Source organism: Prunus mume, linkage group LG7 (assembly GCF_029339155.1).
Source record: "Prunus mume cultivar Tortuosa linkage group LG7, ASM2933915v1, whole genome shotgun sequence".
In the NCBI taxonomy this organism is placed as follows: Eukaryota; Viridiplantae; Streptophyta; class Magnoliopsida; order Rosales; family Rosaceae; genus Prunus; species Prunus mume.
Genome location: NC_142704.1, coordinates 90,003 through 115,029, shown reverse-complemented (window position 1 = coordinate 115,029; position 25,027 = coordinate 90,003). Strand labels below are relative to the sequence as shown.

The 25,027-nt window shown below is 41.2% G+C and overlaps 1 protein-coding gene, 1 long non-coding RNA gene and 1 pseudogene across 2 annotated transcripts; 2 read left to right on the top strand and 1 right to left on the bottom strand.

Annotated features, from left to right (window-relative positions):
* The first annotated feature begins 730 nt into the window (after window positions 1-730).
* LOC148915132 (uncharacterized) lies at window positions 731-1,633 on the top strand. Its single transcript, XR_016122090.1, has 3 exons — window positions 731-845; window positions 986-1,448; window positions 1,540-1,633. It is a non-coding gene; the product is annotated as an uncharacterized LOC148915132 (long non-coding RNA).
* Window positions 1,634-2,132: 499 nt separating this feature from the next.
* LOC148915131 (uncharacterized) lies at window positions 2,133-2,924 on the top strand. Its single transcript, XM_089041582.1, has 4 exons — window positions 2,133-2,240; window positions 2,338-2,407; window positions 2,513-2,611; window positions 2,738-2,924. Exons 1-4 carry the CDS (start codon window positions 2,143-2,145, stop codon window positions 2,753-2,755), a joined length of 285 nt encoding a protein of 94 aa, XP_088897708.1. The 5' UTR covers window positions 2,133-2,142; the 3' UTR covers window positions 2,756-2,924.
* A 20,171-nt stretch (window positions 2,925-23,095) lies between these two features.
* LOC148915130 (uncharacterized) lies at window positions 23,096-23,678 on the bottom strand (annotated as a pseudogene).
* Window positions 23,679-25,027: the final 1,349 nt, after the last annotated feature.

Here is a 25,027-nt window from a genome sequence, read left to right as displayed (position 1 = left end):
AGGAAGGAGTCATTTGGTGCGTTTTGAGTGAAATCCAATGGCTAAAACTACGCAATACACCAACCACTCCATTTTTCAGAACGAACTTCGCATTTAACCTGAATAGTCCGATTTCATGGACCAATCGATACCGGATTAAGTCCAAAACTTGAGGAAGATCATAATACGGTGGGAGGAGTAATTGAGTGAAATCCAATTTCTATAACCATGTAGTGCACCAATCATTTCATTTCATAACGCACTTCGTACGAACCTGAATTGCCCGATATCAAGGACCAATTGATGTCGGACTGAGTCCAAAACTTGGGGAACATCATAATATGGTGGGACGAGTAATTTGGCTTGTTTTAAATGAGATACAATTTCCATAATTATGCAATACACCAACCACTTCATTTCATAACGAACCTCATACGAACGTGAATTGTCTGATTTCAAGGACTAATCCATGTGATTGAGTCCAAAACTTGAGGAACATCATAATATGGTGGGGGAACTTATTTGGTGGTTTTTGAGTGAAATCCAATGGCTATAAGTATGCAATACACCAACCATTCCATTTCATAACGAACTTCGTACGAACCTGAATTGTCTGATTTCATGGACCAATCGATATCGGATTGAGTCCAAAACTTGGGGTACATTGTAATGTGGATAGAGGAGTCATTTGGTTTTCAGTGAAATCTAATTGCTAAAACTACGCAATACACCAACCACTAGTTATCTTGTAGTTACAAACAATGCCTGAGGAAGACATAGATCGATCAACATTATGGAGGAAAGGACATGAAGCTAAAAATGGGAAATTTCCAGATGAGAAGATAGCAGAGAAAGCTATAATAATTGTGAGTTAGAGTGAGCCAATAAGCTAAGCAATTTTTGCCATGCGGATTTTATTTCAACCTTATTTATTGTACAATCTGTTTTGTTGTATTTAATTTGCTAATTGTGATATTTATATTTACAGTATGTTTTGTTGTATCAGGACGATTTGAAGAAACAAGTACTTGAAGGGTCTCTGACCATATCAGGTAGTAATGATATCCTTACAATGGCATTGGGGAGTCCAGAGCATAGTGGACGAGTTAGAGGGTTGGGAGCTTATGTGAATCCAAGCTCATATTTCAAAGAACCAGTACGACACGGCAAGCATGTGAATGAGATCATTAAAGAGACAAGTAAAGCAACTTATTGAAGAGGAGCGAACTAAGGGGCATGCTTTGGCGAAAGAAATGGTGGCTATAGAGAGAGGATATTGGATGGATAAGATGACTCAATTAGAGGATAAAATTGAAAGATTTTCTGAGGCACAAGGTAGTCCAATTCTCCCTAATCTCTTGATTCCCACTACACATCTTTCCGACAAAGGTAGTTGTTCAGCTGCAAAGGTTCCTGATGAAAATAATGTGGAACCAAAAGCTTGCAATGATAAGAATCTGACTTTAAAGGTATATCTCACATTACTAAGTTTTAGAAAGCATTAATGTGTCTATTCTAATCTTGTATGTAGTAACATACAATTTTTTTTTCTTTACATAGAACAAAGCAAAATGCTTGAATTTTACACAGCCAAGTATGCATTACAAAATCTGCAACCAATGCCATCTTCACTAAAATTGTTGTGCCGGTTTGTCAAAGAACTCAAGGTGGCGGGAAACTATAAATTTCATCATGGAAGCAGTATGTTTGGGTCACCTGCTCAACCCATATTTTACATGAAGACATTCTACAATTTGGTGAAATATCGGAGATATCAGGCACATGCATAGTGGTATACATGAGGTAACAGGCTATATTTAATAACATATATATTTTCTGTAACAAACTGATTTTACAATGCACATGTACTTACATGAGGTGCTGAAAACGTCAAACATGTTAAGCATGATTGGGTTTGTTGACCCTGCTGTAATTGGTGCTCTAGGGTGTGGAGACATTAGTCAAAGATCACGTGTCTTAGCAACTCGGTTTTCATCAACACATCTTGACAAGATTTTCTAAATTCCTTACAACTCTAGGTCAGTCTAAAATGCTATCTAAGAGGTTTATCTAATTACTTTGAAATAAATAATGTGAAAAAGTGAATTGGTTGCCTTATGATGGATTTATTTCATATTCTACTACGTTGGCAGAAATCATTGGATGTTAACTATTGTTAATGTGGACAAAGAGACCATTTATTTCATGGATCCCCTAAATAGGATCATCATTGATGAGGAATGGAAACAAGTTGTAAACACGTATGTTTGTCAAAGTTATTTTTATTTAATTCGGCTTCAATGAAAGTTTTATGAAATTATTATCTTTGATTACTTGTCATTCTCTTTGTTGATGAAGTGCCATTAAAGTGTTGAATGTGAAAAGGAATAGGAAAAGAAGAAAAACACCGCAGTGGATTATTTTGATGGTAAGTCCCCATCTAATATAGGATAAATGATCCATTTGTTATTTGTTGTGTAAGCTTATATTGATTGTTAATCACGTCTTACAACTAATCAATAATTATGTGTAGGGAACTCCTAAACAACCAACAAATACGGAGTGTGGATATTTTGTGATGCGTTATATGAAGGAGATCGTTGAAGATAAAAATTTGGAATTTGCATCTAAGGTACTAAATATCCATATAGCATGGTAGAATAGTACATTTAATTTGAATGGAAACTAAATCTTTGATTAAGACTGTTTTTTATATTATGAGACTTGGCTAAGTCTTATTTTTGATATCTTGTTACAGTGGAGCAAACACAAATGATTGTACATATACCCAAAATCAAATTGATGAAGTATGGCGTGAGTGGGCAGATTATGTGATGACCAATTATGTGTAGATTAGACCTCAAAGTGGACAAGTTTTTTTTTGCTCAGAATAGTAGACAAGGCATATCAACCACTCTTTTGGTTCCTTTTGCACATGATTACGTGGCAATCACTTTGGTTGTCATTTTGTGAATGGTAGAATTTTCACATAGAATGTACAAAGTTTTAGATTGCCTATAGACTTAAATTGTTGTAATTGAACCAATTTTGGAATTGTATGGTTCAAATACTTTTCATATTGAAATATGAATACATCATTGTCCGCCTATATTTGTTAATTTTGGAATGCAACAATATTAATTTTATAAAAAAATCATATTCAGTACTAAAGGAATATCATTATTACAACGGTCACTTTCTTAACTACAACGGTTACCCATTCAAACAAATGTAGAAATTCTTTATTACAATGGTTAAACCCAACAACCGTTGTATAACAAGGACATTTACGACGGTTATTATGAAAACCGTTATACAAAGTTATCAATAACCATTGTGCAAAGAACCATATTACAACGGTTATTGATCAAAACCGTTATTGAAAGTTCTATTTTACAACGGTTATTATATAAACCGCTGTGTAAATGACCATATTACAACGGTTATTAAGCGTAACTGCGTTGTTGAAAGTTCTATTTACAACGGTTAGTTTGAATAGTAAGATAATATTATACAACAGTTTTGCTCAATAACCGTAGTAAGGATATACTACAACGGTTATTGAGCAAAACCGTTGTTACAAAGGCCATATTACAACAGTAGTTTTTTATACATGTTTTTATATGAGAATTGACAACGGTTAAAAACCGTTGTAAAGTGACATATTACAACGGTTTTTGACCGTTGTCATAAATAGTTAGAAAAGACGACTCTCCTAACCTCAACGATTTTAGAAGACTTTCAACAACGGCTATAAACCGTTGTCTATTAACTTTATTATAGCAGTGCTTGGGCAACATCATAATATGGTGGGAGGAGTCATTTGGTGAGTTTTGAGTGAAATCCAATCTCTAAAACTATGCAACACACTAACCACTCTATTTACGGAATGAACTTTGCACGAACTTGAAGTGTCCAATTTCTTTGGCTAATCGATATTGGATAGAGCCCAAAACTTGGGTAACGACATAATATGGTTGGTGGAGTGAATTGGGTGAGTTTTGAATGAAATCCAATCGCTAAAACTCTGCAATGCACCAACCACTTCATTTACAGAACAAACTTCAGACGAACTCATGTCCAATTTCATTGGCTACAATGAAAATTGGATTAAGCACAAAACTTGGGGAAAATTATAATATAGTGGGAGGAGTCATTTGGTGAGTTTTAAGTGAAATTCAATCGCTAAAACAGTGCAATACCTCAACCACTCCATTTACAGACGTCAGACGTATTTAACATGAATTGTCAAATTTCTTCAACCAATCATTATTGGATTGAGCCCAAAACTTTTGCAACATCATAATGTGGTTGAAGGAGTCATTTGGTGAGTTTTAAGTGAAATCCAATTGCTAAAACTATCCAATACACCAACTATTCCATTTACAGTACGAACTTGAAGTGTCCAATTTCTTTGGCCAATCAATATAAGATTTAGTCCAAAACTTGGGTAACGTCATAATATGGTGGGAGGAGTGAATTGGTGTGTTTTAAGTGAAATCCAATCGCTAGAACTATGCAGTACACCAACCACTCCATTTACAGTACGTCTTCGTACGAACATGAATTGTCGAATTTCTTCAACTAATCAATATCGGATTGAGCCCAAAACTTTTGCAACATCATAATATGGTGGGAGGACTCATTTGGTGAGTCTTGAGTGAAATCCAATTGTTAAAACTATGCAATACACCAACCACTCCATTTACAGTGCGAACCTAAAGTGTTCAATTTCTTCAACCAATTGATGCCGGATTGACCCCAAAACTGGGGCAACATCATAATGTGGTGGGAGGATTGAATTGGTGAGTTTTGAGTGAGATCCAATCGCTAAAACTTTGCAATGCACCACCCATTCCATTTAGGGAACAAACTTTGTACAAACTTGAAGTGTCCAATTTTTTGTTGCCAATCTATATCAGATCGAGCCCAAAACTTGGGCAGCATCATAATATGGGGGGAGGATTGAATTGGTGAGTTTTGAATGAAATCCAATCGCTAAAACTCTGTAATGCACCAACCAATCTGTTTACGGAACGAATTTCGTACGAACTTGAAGTGTCCAATTTCTTTGGCCAATCGATATCGGATGGAGCCCGAAACTTAGTCAACATCATAATATGAGGGGAGAAGTCATTTGATGAGTTTTGAGTGAAAGCCAATCGCTAAAACTCTGCAATGCATCAACCATTCCACTTACGAAATAAACTTCATATGAACTTGAAGTGTCCAATTTCTTTGGGCAATCGATATCGGATAGAGCCCAAAACTTGGGCAATATCAAAATATGGTGGGAGGAGTCATTTGATGAGTTTTGAGTGTAATCCAATCGCTAAACCTATGCAATACACCAACACTCCATTTACGGCACGAACTTCATATGAAGTTGAAATGTCCAACTTGCAATACCTCAACCACTCCATTTACAGTTCGTCTTCATACGAATGTGAATTGTCGAATTTCTTCAACCAATCAATATTCAACATCATAATACAATCGAAGGAGTTATTTGGTAAGTTTTGAGTGATATCCAATCGGTAAACCAATTCAATATGCCAATCACTCTATTTAGGGCACGAACTTCATACGAACTTGAAGTGTCAAATTTCTTTGGCCAATCAATATCGGATTGAGCTCAAAACTTGGGTAACATCATAATATGGTGGGAGGAGTCATTTGGTGTGTTTTGAGTGAAATCTAATGGCTAAAACTATGCAATACACCAACGACTCCATTTACAGTACGAACTTCATACAAACGTGAATTATCCAATTTCTACAACCAATCAATATTGGATTGAGCCCAAAACTTGTGTAACATCATAATATGGTGGGAGGAGTCATTTGGTTTGTTTTGAGTGAAATCTAATGGCCAAAACTATGCAATACACCAACCACTCCATTTATAATACGAACTTTATACAAACTTGAATTGTCCATTTTCTTTGACCAATCGATATCGGATTGAGCCCAAAACTTGGGCAACATCATAATATGGTGGGAGGAGTTATTTGGTGAGTTTTGAGTATAATCCAATCACCTAAACTGTGCAACACACCAACCGCTTCATTTACAGTACGAACTTCGTATGAACGTGCATTGTCCAATTTCTTTATCCAATCGATATCGGATTGGGCCCAAAATTTGGGCAGCATCATAATAAGGGGGCGGAGTCATTAGTGAGTTTTGAGTAAAATCCAATTGCAAAAACTGAACAATGCACCAATCACTAAAGCTTGGGTAACGACATAATATGGTGGGAGGAGTGAATTGGTGAGTTTTGTGCGAAATTCAATCGCTAAAACTCTGCAATGCACCAACCACTCCATTTACGGAACAAACTTCGTATGAACTTGAAGTTTCCAATTTCTTTGGCCAATTGATATCAGATTGAGCCTAAACCTTGGGCAATGTCATAATATGGTGGGAGAAGTGAATGGGTGAGTTTTGAGTGAAATCCAATTGCTAAATCTTAGCAATACACCAACCACTGCATTTACAGAACGAACTTCATGCGAACTTGAATTGTCCAATTTCTTTGGCCAATCAATATCGGATTGAGCCCAAAACTTAGGTAACATCATAATGTGGTGGGAGGAGTCATTTTTTGAGTTTTGAGTGAAATCCAATTGCAAAAACTATGCAACACACCAACCACTACATTTATGGGACGAACTTTGAACGAACTTGAAGCATCCAATTTCTTTGGCCAATCGATATCGGATAGAGCCCAAAACATGGGCAATGTCATAGTACGATGGGAGGAGTGAATTGGTGTGTTTAGAGGAAATCCAACTAAATAAACTATGCAATACACTAACCACCCCATTTACGGAACGAACTTCGTACGACCATGAAGTGTCCCATTTCATTGGCCAATTGATATCGGATTGAGCCCAAAACTTGGCCAACAAAATAATATGGTGGGAGGCGTTATTTGGTTAGTTTTGAGTGAAATCTAATCGCTAAAACTAAGCAATACACAACCCACTCCATTAATGGAACGAACTGCGAACGAACTTGAATCGTCCAATTTCTTAGTTCAATTGAGATGGGATTGAGCCCAAAACTTAGGCAACATTATAATATGGTGGGAGGAGTCATTTGGTGAGTTTTGAGTGAAATCCAATCGCTAAAACTATGCACTACACTAATCACTCCATTTACGGAACGAACTTCATACGACCTTGATGTGTCCAATTTCTTTGGCCAATGTATATCGGATTGAGCCTAAAACTTGGTCAACATCATAATACAATGGGAGGAGTTATTTGGAGAGTTTTGAGTGAAATACAATCGCTAAAACTATGCAATACACCAACCACTCCATTTACGGAAATAACTTCGTACGAACTTGAATTCTCCAATTTCTTTGGCCAATTGAAATTGGATAGAGCCCAAAACATGGACAACGTCATTGTATGATGGGAGGAGTGAATTGATTTGTTTATAGTGAAATCCAATCACTAAAACTATGCAATACACTAACCACTTCATTTACGGAAACAACTTCATACAAACTTGAATTGTCCAATTTCATTGGCCAATGGATATCGGATTGAGCCCAAAACTTGGTCAACATCATAATATGGTGGGAGGAGTCATTTGGAGAGTTTTGAGTGAAGTCTAATCGCTAATACTATGCAATACACCAACCACCCCACTTACAGAGGGAACTTCGTTCGAACCTGAATTATCCAATATGTTTGGCCAATCGACATCGGATTGAGCTAAACTAATCTGCCCAATTTCATTGGCCAATCGATATCGGATTGACCCCAAAACTTGGTCAACATCATAATATGGCGGAAGGAGTCATTTGGTTAGTTTTGAGTGAAATCGAATCTTTAAAACTATGCAATATACTAACCACTCCATTTACGTAACGAACTTCGTACGAACTTGAATTGTCCAATTTTTTGGTCCAATCGATATCGGATGGAGGACAAAACTTAGGCAACATTGTAAAATGGTGGGAAGAATCATTCGGCGAGTTTTAAGTGAAATCCAATCTCCAAAACTATGCAATGCACCAACAACTCGATTTATGTATCGAACATCGTACGAACTTGAATTGTCCAATTTCTTGGTCCAATCGAGATCGGATTGAGGCCAAAACTTCGGCAACATTATAATACGGTCGGATGAATCATCCATTGAATTTTGAGTGAAATCCATTTGCGAAAACTGTGCAATACACAAACTACTCCAATTACAGAAAGCACTTTGTATGAACTTACACTGCCCAATTTCTTCAGCCAATTGATATCGGATGGTGCCCAAAACATGGGCAACGTCATAATTTGGTGGGAGGAGTGAATTTTGTGTTTTCAGTGAAATCCAATCCCTAAAACTATGAAATACACTAACCACTCCAATTACGGAACGAACTGCGAGCGAACTTGAATTGTCCAATTTCTTGGTTCAATTGAGATCGGATTTAACCCAAAACTTGGGCAACATTATAATATGGTGGGAGAAGTCATTCAGTGAATTTTAAGTGAAATCCAAATGCTATAACTATGCAATACACCAACCACTCCATTTATGGAACGAACTTCGTACGAACTTGAATAGTCCGATTTCTTTAGATAATCGATATCGGATTGAGCCCAAAACATGGGCAATGTCATAATATGGTGAGAGGAGTGAATTGGTGAGCTTTGAGTGAAATCCAATCGCTAAAAATATGCAATAAACCAACCAGTCCATTTACGGAATGAACTGCGAATGAACTTGAATTGTCTAATTTCTTGGTTCAATTGATATCGGATTTAACCCAAAACTTAGGCAACATTGTAATATGGTGGGAGGAGTCATTCGGGGAGTTTTGAGTGAGATCCAAATGCTATAACTATGCAATACACCAACTACTCCATTTACAGAACGAACTTCGTACAAATTCAAATAGTCCAATTTCTTTGGCCAATTAATATCGGATTGAGCCCGAAACATGGGTAACGTCATAATATGGCGGGAGGAGTGAATTGGTGCGTTTTGAGTGAAATCCAATTGCTAAAACTATCTAAAACAACATCCACTCCATTTACGGAACAAAACACAAACAAACTTTAATTGTCCAACTTTTTGGTTCAATCGAGATCGGATTGAGCCCAAAACTTGGGTGACTTTATTATATGGTGGGAGGAGTCAATCGGTGAGTTTTGAGTGAAATCCAATAGCCAAAACTATGCAATACACCAACCATACCATTTACAGAACGAAGTTCGTACGAACTTGAATTGCCCAATTTCTTTGTCCAACTGATACCAGATTGAGCCCAAAACAAGGGCAACGACATAATATGGTGGGAGTTGTGAATTGGTGAGTTTTATGTGAAATCCAATCTCTAAAAGTATGCAATGCACCAACCACTCCATTTACGGAAAGAACTTTGTATTAACTTGAATTGTCCGATTTCTTGGTTGAATCAATATCGGCTTGAGCCCAAAACTTGGTCAATATCATAATATGCTGGGAGGAGTCATTTGGTGAGTTTTGAGTGAAATCTAATCGCTAAAACTATGCAATACACCAACCACTCCATTTACAGAACGAACTTCGTACGTACTTAAATTGTCCAATTTCTTTGGCCAATTAGTGTCGGATTGAGCCTAAAACATGGGCAACGTCATAATATGGTGGGAGGAGTGAATTGGTGTGTTTTGAGTGAAATCCAATCGCTAAAACTATGTAATACACCAACCACTCCATTTACAAATTGAACTTCGCACGAACTTAAATAGTCCGATTTCTTGGGCCAATCGATATCTGATTGAGCTGAAAACATGTGCAACGTCATGATATGGTGGGAGGAGTGAATTGGTTTGTTTTGAGTGAAATCCAATCACAAAAACTATGCAATACATCAACCACTCCATTTACGAAACGAAGTTCGTACGAACTTGAATTGTCAAATTGCTTGGTTGAATCAATATCGGATTGAGCCCAAAACATGGTCAACAACATAATATGGTGGGAGGAGTTATTTGGTGTGTTTTGAGTGAACTCCAATCGCTAAAACTATGCAAAACCCCAACCACTCCATTAACGGAACAAACTGCGTTCGAACTTGAACTGTCTAATTTCCTAGTTCAATAGAGATCAGATTGAGCCCAAAAGTTGGGCAACATTATAATATGGTGGTAGGAGTCATTCAGTGAGTTTGGAGTGAAATCCAATCTCCAAAACTGTGCAATACACCAACCACGTCATTTACGGAACGAACTTCGTGCAAACTTCAATTGTCCAATTCCAAGGTCCAATCGAGATCAGATTGAGGTCAAAGCTTGGGCAACATTATAAAACAGTGGGAGGAGTCATTTGGCGAGTTTTGTGTGAAATCCAATCACTAAAACTATGCAATACTCCAACCACTCCATTTATGGAATGAACTTCGTGCGAACTTGAATTGTCTAATTTCTTTGACCAATTGAAATTGGATTCAGCCCAAAACTTGGGCAACGTCATAGTATGGTGGGAGTAGTGAATTGGTGTGTTTTCAGTGAAATCCAATCACTAAAACTATGCAATACACTAATCACTCTATTCACGGAACGAACTGCAAACGAACATGAATTGTCCAATTTCTTGGTTCAATCGATATCGGATTGAACCGGAAACCTGGTCAACATCATAATTTGGTGGGAGGAGTCATTTGGTGAGTTTTGAGTGAAATCTAATCGCTAAAACTACGAAATACACTAATCACTCTATTTATGGAACGAACTTCGTACGACCTTGACGTGTCCAATTTCTTTTGCCAAATGAAATCGGATAGAGCCCGAGACATGGGCAACGTCATTGTATGATGGGAGGAGTGAATTGGTGTATTTTGAGTGAAATCCAATCACTAAAACTATGCAATACACTAATCACTCTGTTTACGAAACAAACTTCATACGACCGTCAAGTGTCCAATTTCATTAGCCAATCGATATTGGATTGAGCCACAAAATTGGTCAACATCATAATATGGTGGGAGGAGTCATTTGGTAAGTTTTGAGTGAAATCCAATTTAAAAAACTATGCAATACACCAACCACTCCATTTACATAACTAACTTCTTACGAACTTGAATTGTCCAATTTCCTTGGCCAATCGAAATCGGATTGAGCCCAAAACACAGCCAAAGTCATAGTATGGTGGAAAGAGTGAATTGGTGAGTTTTGAGTGAAATCCAATCTCTAAAACTATGCAATACACCAACCACTCCATTTACGGAATGAACTTCGTATGAACTTGAAGTGTCCAATTTCATCGGCCAATCAATATCGGATTGAGCCCAAAACCTGGTCAACATCATAATACATTGGGAAGAATCGTTCGGTGAGTTTTGAGGGAAATTCATCCACTAGAACTATGCAATTCTCAAACCACTTCATTTAAAGAACGAACTTCGTACTAACTTGAATTGTTTAATTTCATTGGCCAATCGATATCGGATTGAGCCTAAAACTTGGGCAACATCATAATACGGTGTGAGGGGTCATTCGGAGAGTTTTGAGTGAAATCCAATCGCTAAAACTATGGAATACACCAACCACTCCAATTACAGAACGAACTTCGTTTGAATGTCTATGTCCAATATCTTTGGTGAATATTTATCGGATTGAGCCCAAAATTTAAACTGCCCAATTTCATTGGCCAATTGATATTGGATTGACCCCAAAACTTGGTCAACATCATAATACGGTAGGAGGAGTCATTTGGTTAGTTTTGGGTGAAATCGAATCTTTAAAACTATGCAATACTCTAACCACTCCATTTACGTAACGAATTTCGTACCAACTTGAATTGTCCAATTTTTTGGTCCAATCGAGATCAGATTGAGGCCAAAACTTAGGCAACATTATAATATAGTGGGAAGAATCATTCGGTGAGTTTTAAGTGAAATCCAATCGCCAAAACTATGCAATGCACCAGCAACTCCATTTCCATAACGAACATCGTATGAACTTGAATTGTCCAATTTCTTGGTCCAATCGAGATCGGATTAAGGCCAAAACTTCGGCAACATTATAATACGGTGGGACGAATCATTCGTTGAATTTTGAGTGAACTGCAATTGCTAAAACTGTGCAATACACCAACTACTACAATTACAGAACGCACTTCTTATGAACTTGAATAGTCCAATTTCTTTAGCCCATCAATATCGGATAGTGCCCAAAACATGGGCAACATCATAATGTGCTGGGAGGAGTGAATTTTGTGTTTTCAGTGAAATTCAATCCCTAAAACTATGCAATACACCAACCACTCCAATTACGGAACGAACTGCGAACGAACTTGAATTGTCCAATTTCTTGGTTCAATTGAGGTCGGATTTAGCCCAAAACTTGGGAAACATTATAATATGGTGAGAGGAGTGAATTGGTGCTTTTTGAGTGAAATCCAATCGCTAAAACTATGTAATACAACAGACACTCTATTTACAAAACGAACCGTGAATGAACTTGAATTGTCCAACTTTTTGGTTCAATCGAGATCGGATTGAGCCCAAAACTTAGGTAACATTAATATATGGTGGGTGGAGTCCATCGGTGAGTTTTGAGTGAAATCCAATAGACAAAACTATGCAATACACACCCCATTCCATTTACGGAACGAAGTTCGTACGAACTTGAATTGTCCAATTTCTTTGAGCAAGTGATATCGGATTGAACCCAAAACAATGGCAACGTCGTAATATGGCGGGAGGAGTGAATTGGTGAGTTTTGAGTGAAATCCAATCCCTAAAAGTATGCAATACACCAGCCACTCCATTTGCGGAAAAAACTTTGTACGTTGGATTAAGCCCAAACCTTGGTCAACATAATAATATGGTGGAAGGAGTCATTTGGTGAGTTTTGAGTGAAATCTAATTGCTAAAACTATGAAATACACCAACCACTCTATTTACGGAACGAACTTCGTACGTACTTAAATTGTCCAACTTCTTTGGCCAATTGATGTCGGATTGAGCCTAAAACATGGGCAACATTATAATATGGTGGGAGGAGTGAATTTGTGTGTTTTGAGTGAAATCCAATCGCAAAAACTATGTAATACACCAACCACTCCATTTACGGATTGAATTTGGTATGAACTTGAGTAGTCCGATTTCTTTAGCCAATCGATATCTGATTGGGGCGAAAACATGTGCAACGTCATAATATAGTAGGAGGAGTGAATTGGTGTGTCTTGAGTGAAATCCAATTACAAAAACTTTGCAATAAACCAACCACTCTATTTACGGAACGAAGTTCGTACGAACTTGAATTGTCCAATTACTTGGTTGAATCAATATCGAATTGAGCCCAAAACATGGTCAACATCATAAAATGGTGGGAGGAGTAATTTGGTGTGTTTTGAGTGAACTCTAATCGCTAAAACTATGCAAAACACCAACCACTCCATTAACGGAATGAAATGCATACGAAGTTGGACTGTCTAATTTCTTAGTTCAATCAAGATCAGATTGAGCCCAAAAGTTGGGCAACATTATAATATGGTTGGAGCAGTCATTCAGTGAGTTTGGAGTGAAATCCAATCCCCAAAACTGTGCAATACACCAACCATTCCATTTACAGAATGAACTTCGTGCGAACTTGAATTGTCCAATTTCAAGGTCCAATTGAGATCGGATTGAGGCCAAATCTTAGGCAACATTATAAAACTGTGGGAGGAGTTATTCGGCAAGTTTTGAGTGAAATCCAATCGCTAAAACTATGCAATACACCAACCACTCCATTTTTTAAAGAACTTCGTACGAACCTGAATTGTCCATTTTCAAGGATCAATCGATATCGGATTGAGTCCAAAACTTGGGCAACATAATAATATGGTGGGAGGAGTCATTTCGTGAGTTTTGGGTGAAATCCAATGGCTAAAACTATGCAACACACCAACAATTCCATTATGGAATGAACTTCGTACGAACCTGAATTGTCCAATTTCATGGGGCAATCGATATCGGATTGAGTCCAACACTTGGGGAACATCATAATATGATGGGAGGAGTCCTTTGGTATGTTTTGAGTGAAATCCAATCTCTAGAACTATGCAATACACCAATGACTCCATTTCTGAACGAACTTCACGAACCGTAACTGTCCAATTTCGTTGACCAATCGATATCGGATTGAGTCCAAAACTTAGGGAACATCATAATATGGTGGGAGTCATTTGGTGTGTTTTGAGTGAAATCCAATCTCTAGAACTATGCAATACACCAACGACTCCATTTCGAACGAACCGTGCGAACCAGAATTGTCCAATTTCGTGGACTAATCTATATCGGACTGAGCCCAAAACATGGGGAACATCATAATATGGTGGGAGGAGTCATTTGGTGTGCTTTGAGTGAAATCCAATCTCTAGAACTATGCAATACACCAACGACTCCATCTCTGAACGAACTTCGTATGAACTAGAATTGTCCAATTTCTTGGACCAATCGATATCGGATTGAGTCCAAAACTTGTGGAACATTATAATATGGTGGGAGGAGTCATTTGGTGTGTTTTGTGTGAAATCCAATCTCTAGAACTATACAATACACCAACGACTCCATTTCTGAACGAACTTCGTAACCGAATTGTCGAAATTCGTGGACCAATCGTACCGGATGGAGTCGAAAACTTGGGAAACACCATAATATGGTTTGAGAAGTCATTTGGTGATCAAATCTCTAGAACTATGCAATACACCAACGACTCCATTTCGAACGAACTTCGAACGAACTGTCCAATTTCGTGGACCAATCGATATCGGATTGAGTCCAAAACTTGGGTAACATCATAATACGGTGGGAGAAGTCATTTGGTGTGTTTTGAGTGAAATCCAATCTCTAGAACTATGCAATACACCAACGACTCCATTTCTGACCGAACTGTCAATTTGAATTGTCCATTTCGTGAACAAATCGATATCGATTTGAGTCCCAAATTTGGGAAACACCATAATATGGTGGGAGAAGCCATTGGTGTGTTGTGAATGAAATCCGATTTCTAGAACTATGCAATACACCAACGACTGTTTCGAGCGAACTTCGTACAACTGAACTGTCCAATTTCGTGGATCAATCGATATCGGATTGAGTCCAAAACTTGGGGAACATCATAATATGGTGGGAGTCATTTGGTGTGTTTTGAGTGAAATCCAATCTCTAGAACTATGCAATATACCAACGACTCTATTTCTGAACGAACTCGTGCGAACAGAATTGTCCAATTTCTTGGACTAATCTATATCGGATTGAGCCCAAAACTTGGGGAACATCATAATATGGTGGGAGAAGTCATTTGGCGTGTTGTGAATGAAATCCAATCTCTAGAACTATGCAATACACCAACGACTCCATTTCTGAACGAACTTGAACGAATTGCCCAATTTCGTGGACTAATCTATATCGATTTGAGTCCCAAATTTGGGAAACACCATAATATGGTGGGAGAAGTCATTTGGTGTGTTGTGAATGAAATCCGATCTCTAGAACTATGCAATACCCCAACGACTCCGTTTCGAGCGAAGTTCCTACGAACTGAATTGTCTAATTTCGTGGACTAATCGATATCGAATTGAGCCCAAAACTTGGGGAACAACATAATATGGTGGGAGAAGTCATTTGGCGTGTTGTGAATGAAATCCAATATCTAGAACTATGCAATACACCAATGACTCCATTTCTGAACGAACTTCGTACGAACTAGAATTGTCCAATTTCGTGGACTAATCTATATCGGATTGTGCCCAAAACTTGGGGAACATCATGATATAGTGGGAGGAGTCATTTGGTGTGTTTTCAGTGAAATCCAATCTCCAGAACTATGCAATACACCAATGACTCCATTTCTAAACGAACTTCGTACGAACCAGAATTGTCCAATTTCGTGGACCAATTGATATCGGATTGAGTCCAAAACTTGGGGAACGTTATAATATGGTGGGAGGATTCTTTGGTCTGTTTTGGGTGAAATCCAATCTCTCGAACTGTGCAATACACCAACGACTCCATTTCGAACGAACTCGTACGAACCAGAATTGTCCAATTTGGTAGACCAATCGATACTGGATGGAGTCCAAAACTTGGGAAACACCATAATATGGTGGGAGAAGTCATTTGGCGTGTTGTGAATGAAATCCAATCTCTAGAACTATGCTAAACGACTCCATTTCGAACGAACTCGACGAACTGAATTGTCCAATTTCGTGGACTAATCTATATCGGATTGTGCCCAAAACTTGGGGAACATCATAATATGGTGGGAGGAGTCATTTGGTGTGTTTCTGGAACTATGCAATACACCAACGACTCTATTTCGAACGAACTTCGAACCGAACTGTCCAATTTCGCAATCGATATCGGATTGAGTCCAAAACTTGCGGAACATTATAATATGGTGGGTGGAGTCCTTTGGTATGTTTTGAGTGAAATCCAATCTCTAGAACTATGCAATACACCAATGACTCCATTTCTGAACGAACATTCGTAACTAGAACTGTCCAATTTTGTGGATCAATCGATATCGGATTGAGTCCAAAACTTGGGGGACATCATAATATGGTGGGAGTCATTTGGTATGTTTTGCGTGAAATCCAATCTCTAAAACTATGTAATACACCAACGACTCTATTTCTGAACGAACTTCGTGCGAACTAGAATTGTCCAATTTCGTGGACTAATCTATATCGGATTGAGCCCAAAACTTGGGGAACATCATAATATGGTGGGAGGAGTCATTTGGTGTGCTTTGAGTGAAATCCAATCTCTAGAACTATGCAATACACCAACGACTTCATTTCTGAACGAACTTCGTGTGAACCCGAATTGCGCAATTTCTTGGACCAATCGATATCGGATTGAGTCCAAAACTTGGGGAACATTATAATATGGTGGGAGGAGTCATTTGGTGTGTTTTGAGGGAAATCCAATCTCTAGAACTATGCAACACACCAACGACTCTATTTCGAACGAACCGTGCGAACTGAATTGTCCAATTTCTTGGACTAATCTATATCGGATTGAGCCCAAAACTTGGGGAACATCATAATATGGTGGGAGAAGTCATTTGGCGTGTTGTGAATGAAATCCAATCTCTAGAACTATGCAATACACCAACGACTCCATTTCTGAATGAACTTCGTGACGAACCAGAATTGTCCAATTTCGTGGACTAATCTATATCGGATTGTGCCCAAAACTTGGGGAACATCATAATATGGTGGGAGGAGTCATTTGGTGTGTTTCTGGAACTATGCAATACACCAACGACTCCATTTCTGAACGAACTTCGTACGAACCAGAACTGTCCAATTTCGTGGACCAATTGATATCGGATTAAGTCCAAAACTTGCGGAACATTATAATATGGTGGGCGGAGTCCTTTGGTATGTTTTGAGTGAAATCCAATCTCTAGAACTATGCAATACACCAATGACTCCATTTCTGAACGAACTTCGTACGAACTAGAATTGTCCAATTTCGTGGATCAATCGATATCGGATTGAGTCCAAAACTTGGGGAACATCATAATATGGTGGGAGTCATTTGGTATGTTTATGTGAAATCCAATCTCTAGAACTATGCAATACACCAACGACTCTATTTCTGAACGAACTTCGTGCGAACCAGAATTGTCCAATTTCGTGGACTAATCTATATCGGATTGAGCCCAAAACTTGGGGAACATCATAATATGGTGGGAGGAGTCATTTGGTGTGCTTTGAGTGAAATCCAATCTCTAGAACTATGCAATACACCAACGACTCTATTTCTGAACGAACTTCGATGAACCTGAATTGCCCAATTTCTTGGACCAATCGATATCGGATTGAGTCCAAAACTTGGGGAACATTATAATATGGTGGGAGGAGTCATTTGGTGTGTTTTGAGTGAAATCCAATCTCTAGAACTATGCAATACACCAACGACTCCATTTCGAACGAACTTCAGACCTAATTGCCGAAATTCGTTGACCAATCGATACCGGATGGAGTGCAAAACTTGGGAAACACCATAATATGGTTTGAGAACTCATTTGGTGATCCAATCTCTAGAACTATGCAATACACCAACGACTCCATTTATGAACGAACTTCGTACGAACCAGTAATCTGTTCTAATTTCGTGGACCAGTCGATATCGGATTGAGTCCAAAACTTGGGTAACATCATAATATGGTGGGAGGAGTCATTTGGTGTGTTTTGAGTGAAATCCAATCTCCAGAACTATGCAATACACCAACGACTCCATTTCAACGAAATTGCACGAACAGAATTGTCCAATTTCGTGGACAAATCGATTTCGATTTGAGTCCCAAATTTGGGAAACACCATAATATGTTGGGAGAAGTCATTTGGTGTGTTGTGAATGAAATCCGATCTCTAGAACTATGCAATACACCAACGACTCCGTTTCGAGCGAAATTTGAACCAGAATTGTCCAATTTCGTGGACCAATTGATATCGGATTGAGTCCAAAACTTGGGGCACATTATAATATGGTGGGAGGAGTCCTTTGGTCTGTTTTGGGTGAAATCCAATCTCTCGAACTATGCAATACGCCAACGACTCCATTTCGAACTAACCGCATTTAACCGAATTGTCCAATTTCGTAGACCAATCGATACTGGATGGAGTCCAAAACTTGAGAAACACCATAATATGGTGGGAGAAGTCATTTGGCGTGTTGTGAATGAAATCCAATCTATAGAACTATGCAATACACCAACGACTCCATTTCTGAATGAACTTCAGACGGAATTGTCCAATTTCGTGGACCAATTGATATCGGATTGAGTCCAAAACTTGGGGAACATTATAATATGGTGGGAGGATTCTTTGGTCTGTTTTGGGTGAAATCCAATCTCTCGAACTATGCAATACACCAACGACTCCATTTCTGAACGAACTTCGTACGAACCAGAATTGTCCAATTTCGTAGACCAATCGATACTGGATGGAGTCCAAAACTTGGGAAACACCATAATATGGCGGGAGAAGTCATTTGGCGTGTTGTGAATGAAATCCAATCTCTAGAACTATGCAATACACCAACGGCTCCATTTCTGAACGAACTTCTGTTTATTCAATTCCTAACAACTAAAATGAGTTATTAAAAACAGCAACGTTAATTCTCGCAAGTGCACAAACCGTTTATAGTATAGCTTATGTAAATACTAGGTCGATCCACAGAGAACGGTGATCGAGCGCCTTGAAGACCCTAGGAGGAATCGCACCCAACTGAACACTGGAGGACCTCGAATCGGTCATTTTCCATGAGGACATCTCTGATCGACAGTCGATCGACACCTCCCTCTCACAAGAGCTTCGCCTGATCTTGTTGCTTTCCTCCGCCTCAAGTCTGAAGTCTTTGCTTGGTCTTATAACGACATGCCGGGCATATCACCTAATGTCATCTCCCATAAGCTAAGATTAATCCTGCCGTCCGACCCGTTCGCGTAAACATCGTGCTTATGACCCAGAGTGGTATGAGGCCATGAAGGCTGAGGTGGATAAACCTGAGCACCATTGGATTCATCAAGGAGGTGGATTATCCCACATGGCTAGCCAATGTGGTAATGGTACATAAACCAAGGAAGGGCTGGCGCATGTGTGTAGACTACACAAACCTCAACCGGGCCTGCCCAGAAGATAGTTTCCCTACCCGTATTGAGCTAGTTGACGCCAAATGACCACGCCTTCTCACTTCATGGATGCTTACTAAGGGTACAACAAGATCTTCATACACCCTCGAGAACCAAGCTCATACGCCCCTTATCACTAATCGTGGCCTTTATGCTACAAAGTCATGCCCTTCGGCCTCAACAACGCCGGGGCTATGTATCGTGTCGTGAACAAAGCATCTTCACTCCACTAATTGGCAACACCATGGAGGTTTATGTTGATGACATGCTGGTCAAGAGTCGCACTGCTGACCAGCACATCTCCAACCTCTCTGCCATGTTCACCATTTTGAAGCAGTATAGGATGCGGCTCAACCCCACCAAGTGTGCATTTGGGGTGGCCTCAGGCAAATTCCTTGGCTTCATGATCAGCCAAAGAGGTATTGAGGCCAACCCAGAGAAGATCCAAGCTATCTTGGACATGGCGATACCCAAGATCAAGGACATTCAGAGCCTTACCGGGCGTGTCGCAGCCTTCGACCAGATTTATCTATAAGGCCACTGATCGTTGCCCCATTCTTCAAGGCACTTAAGGGTAGCAAGCGCGGCATTACCGAATGCCGAATGTGACCAGCCTTCGCGAACTCAAGGCATACATGAGCCGAGCCCTTTATTGTCAAACCTCGAGTTTGGGGACGCCTTCACCATCTATCTCTTTGTCTCGGCCACAACGGTTAGCTCTGTGCTTATTCGACCACACGAAGGTGCTGAGCATCCGGTCCACTATGTGAGCAAAAGATTGCAAGATGCGGAGGTTCGATACCCGACATTGAGAAACTTGCTTTCGCCCTGGTGGTTTTGGCTAGACGCCTCCGACCATACTTTCAAGCTCATACCATCCATGTCTTAACCAACCAACCATTCCGAAAGTGTTGCGTGGCTGAGACTTCGGGAGGTTAGTTAAGTGGGCCATTAAACTTGGCGAGTTTGATATCCACTACAAACCCCGCCAAGCCGCAAAGGGTCAAGCCGTGGCTGACTTCATATCCAACCACCAACCCCATATTGTGGCCAGTTCACAGATTACAATCGAGCCTACTCCTACCTCAAGCCAGTCCACGTCGCCAGAACGCACCCTAGACTTGACTTAGCCCTTATGAACCTTGTATGTAAATGGCTATTCCAATGCCTGTGGATGTGGAGCTGGCCTCGCTCTCATCTCCCTGCATAAGGTTGTCCTTGAGTACGCCCTCCGCTTCAAATTCCACGCCTCCAACAATGAGGCCGAATACCAAGCACTTAGCCGGCCTTCGCTAGCCAAAGAGATGGATGCCAAGCAAATCCAAATATTCAGCGACTCGCAGCTTGTTGTCCACCAAGTCAACCCGGACTTCATGGCCAAGGACGTCTCTATGACAGCCATCTCCAACATACCCGTCATCCGCACAACTTTCAATGCTTATCTCATAGGCCGTGCCACGCTCTGAGAACAGCCATGCCGATGCATTGGCAAGGCTAGCCTCGGCGATGGAGCAGGGCATAGGTCGCAACATCCACATCGAGTTCTTGGACCAACCCAGCACACGGGCACCACTCATCCGTGTCATCGATCACAGCCCTACATGGATGGACCCTATCACTCAGCTTCTGCGTAACTGCATTACCTTCGATCTTGCTGAAGCGCGGAGTGTTTGCTATCTTTCCGCTTGATACTTGATCATAAATGGCGCCTTATACAAGCGCGGCCAGCCTCCCCTACCTTCGGTGCTCGACCCTGAGGAAGGTACCTACGCCCTAAGGGAGATTCATGAGGGCATCTGTGGCAACCACTCAGGCGCTCGCTCCCTAGCACACAAGGTCATTCGCAGGATACTTTGGCCATCACTTCACACCGATGTCCGACCTTCACCCGTATGCGATAAGTGTCGCGATTTGCCAATATCCTCAACTCCCACCTGAGCCATTGGCAGCCATGGTCAGTCCTTGGCCATTCACACAATGGGGACTTGACCTCATTAGACCTATGCCTGAGGGCAAGAGCCAGGTCAAGCACGCCGCCGTGGCCGCCGACTACTTCACTAAGTGGGCTGAAGCCGAGGCCTTAGCCACCATCACGCAGTCGCATTGAGACGCTTTGTCCGCAAAATATTGTATGTCGCTTCGGCATCCCCAACACCATTGTCACGGACAACGGCCGACAATTTGACAATGCCAAGTTCAAGTAATTTTGTTCCAACCTCAAGATAAAGCTTTGCTTCACTCCCCAGCCCATCTTCAATCTAATGGCCAGGTGGAAGCCATGAACAAGATCATCAAGAGAACTCTAAAAACCAAGCTTGACAAAGCTAAGGGTTGCTGGCCAGAGCTACTCCCAGAGGTTCTCTGTCCTAACGCACCACCTTCTCAGACTCAATGGGAGAAACACTGTTCTCCCTTTCCTTTGGTACAAGCCGTGGCACCAGTGGAGATTGGCCAGCCCACATACCGAACCTCCACTTATGAGGCCGAAGCCAATGACGAGCAGCTAGCCCTAAACCTCGACTTCATTGACGAGCTTCGTGACCAATCCAACATGCGCAATGTTGCGTTTAACAACGATCGCTAAGTACTACGACTCCCGAGTCAAGCCCCGTGCTTTCAAACTTGGGGACTAGGTCGTGTGCAAGGTTTCCTTGGCCACCAAGAATCCCACTGAAGGTACCTTGGGCCTAACATGGGAAGGTCCTTATGAGGTTACCAAAGTCTGCCGCCCTGGCACTTATCAGCTTCATGATACCAAGGGAAAGACCTTGCCTCATCCTTGGAATGCTGATCACCTCAAGTACTACTATAAGTAAACATACCTAGAGCTTAGGACATTATGTTTTCTTAGACTTTGGTCTCGAGCCTTGACTCAACCAATTCTTGTACTTTTGCCTTCCGGCACATATTAAATGAACGCCCGACCTTGGCTCATTCTCATCAATCACATGGTTCTCATTTTGCTAAGCACAATTGATATCAAATGACAACAAGTATCATAGCAAATCAAGGTAACCTTGCCCCAGGCAAGGCAAAATGTTCATACATAAGCAAATAAACATCAAGTGTTTAAACTAAAAAGCTAGAATACATATAGAAGGCAATGCCTTTAGGACTCGGTAGATAGAGCGTCCGTGGTGGCCGGCTCGCTCGCTCGAGCGCATCAATGGTGGGACTAGATGAAGGAGGCTCGCCACTCATGTCAAAGTTAATCTCCACCTAAGGGTTGAACATCGCCACCCTCTCCTCCCAACGCAACTGCATCGCCATCATTTGATCCATGATGTAGCTCCTCACCCTCCGAACCTCGAAATGACTCGATCGCTCGACTCGAGCAGCAGCTACCTCCTCGGCCCTCGACCGCTTCAAGCTCTTCCATCTTCTTGGCCATCGCCGCTTTCTGCAGCACTAGGTGTTCTTTTCTTGGATGGCCTCCTGCGCCTCCGCTATCTTATCCTTGGCCATCTCATTGCGCCTCTTCAACCTCTAGATCTCCTTATCTGCCTTGGCCATATTCACGTACATCTCGCCATAAGCCTGCAACACAACGCATGATCAATCAAAGGAAAATTTGAATCATATAAACAAATTCTTAAAGTATGACAACTTACATAGGCCTGGGTAAGGAGCGTCCTTTGGGCCCGATTTGCATAGGAGGTAGCCGGGTCCTCGCCAAAACCTCTGGGTCACTCTTCACGCCTTCCAGGAAGACGTTCACCAAAAGAACCTCCTGCCAATGCATGGCCAAGTTCACCTCCTTCTTTTGCCGATGCAGCCCAGAGAAGTCCACCTTCTCCACCCCCTAGGCGTAAACATCATCCATACCAAAGGGGAGCTTCAAGTGGCGCCATGCAGTCAAAAGGAGGAAGCCTCGCCTGCCCTATCACGCCCGATGAGCTTCCTCCAGCTCTCTTCTTTCCCAACACATCGCAACCAGTGCCTTCATCATCTCTGGGACGCCTTAAGATCGCTAAGCACCTCCCTTCTCCACCCTCTTGGCCCGAGACTCTCAACCATTTCTGCATCTCGGATCATCAAGATCCATGGCCACGCTCAGGCTTCCCTTTATGATACCTCACTGCACATCAAAAGCCAAGTCCGTTTCAACCACAACAAGAATCATAAGACAAACAACAACAGTGACCTGTACTTACTCCCTTGCAAGAGTCCGACTCGCAGCTCTTCAGGTGACTAAGTTTTTGCGCCACGCTGGTCTCGACAACAATGACCTCACTCACAACCTCGCCTTCTCGCTCCTTGGAGATCGGTCCCCACTTCACCGAACCTGCACCACAGTTTAGATATCAACTTAGCCATTTATACTTGCACAAGCAAAAAATGAAGACCCAAGAGTCAGAGCACAAGTAAAAACACTACAAAATAACTAGTCTTAAGGGATGAGGCTAAGGACCTATAGACTGGAAGTGGGTTGGAATGTGTCTGGAGATGGTCTTCCCTGGAGGACACTCCCAATCACCATAGGCTAAGCACCATCTGTTCCGCCAAGACTTCTGCGTACTCGGCTTATGCCCAATAAAATAACCTATCTCCTTTGCCTTCCAGCAATTGACTTGTACCCAGCCAAAGGTTCCCTGTTGCTTGGAGATCGAATACAAGTACATAAACTGCTCAAATATTGGCTCCCCCAACCCAACCAACCACCAAGCAATATAAACTCCATGCAGCCAAAAGTTGGAATTGTATTGCCCCGGCAAGATACCCCAACTTGGCCAACATCATCTGTACCCAAGGATGAAACGGTAGTCTGAGGCCATGCTTCACCTTACTCCTAGCAAGCTTGGCGACCATAGGCCATGCGGCCTTAAAACTCCCTTCACCTCGGGCGACAGAGCGGCGTTTACTTCCACGCCAAGAAGGGAGAGGCCGAATAGGGCGGCCATGTCTAGAACGGTCGGCGTCATCATGCCAAACCGGAGGTTCATAGTGTTTATGGCCGACGACCAGAAGCATAGGGCCACGGCCAAGAGAGACCAGTCCATGACGAGTGGCCGATTGAGCAGCGTGATCAAGTGGTAGATGCCTTGATCCTTCCATTGCTGGCCGAAGAAGTGCTCCATCCTCAGCAACCATTTTTCCTAGTCTGGGGTCGAGGTTAGCCATTAGGGCTGCGGCCTGGCGACATTCCAATCTGGAAGTCCCCTCCGCCAAAGGCCGAGAGGTCCACCAGATTGTTCTTCAAATGAGCCACCAGCCTCTCTGGCATCCCGCCATCTACAGAGGGGCCAAGGACGCAGGAATCGTGGCAGCGCCGTCATCATCGCCCAGGGCATGACGATGTTGGGTAGGATCTGAGCCTCGATGTCTTGGCAAATGTCTTCGAACCTGCCTGAAGACTTGGGACCAAGCTTCAATGATGTAGAGGTGCTTGTTTGTGCCTAATAAATCACGGTCATAAAT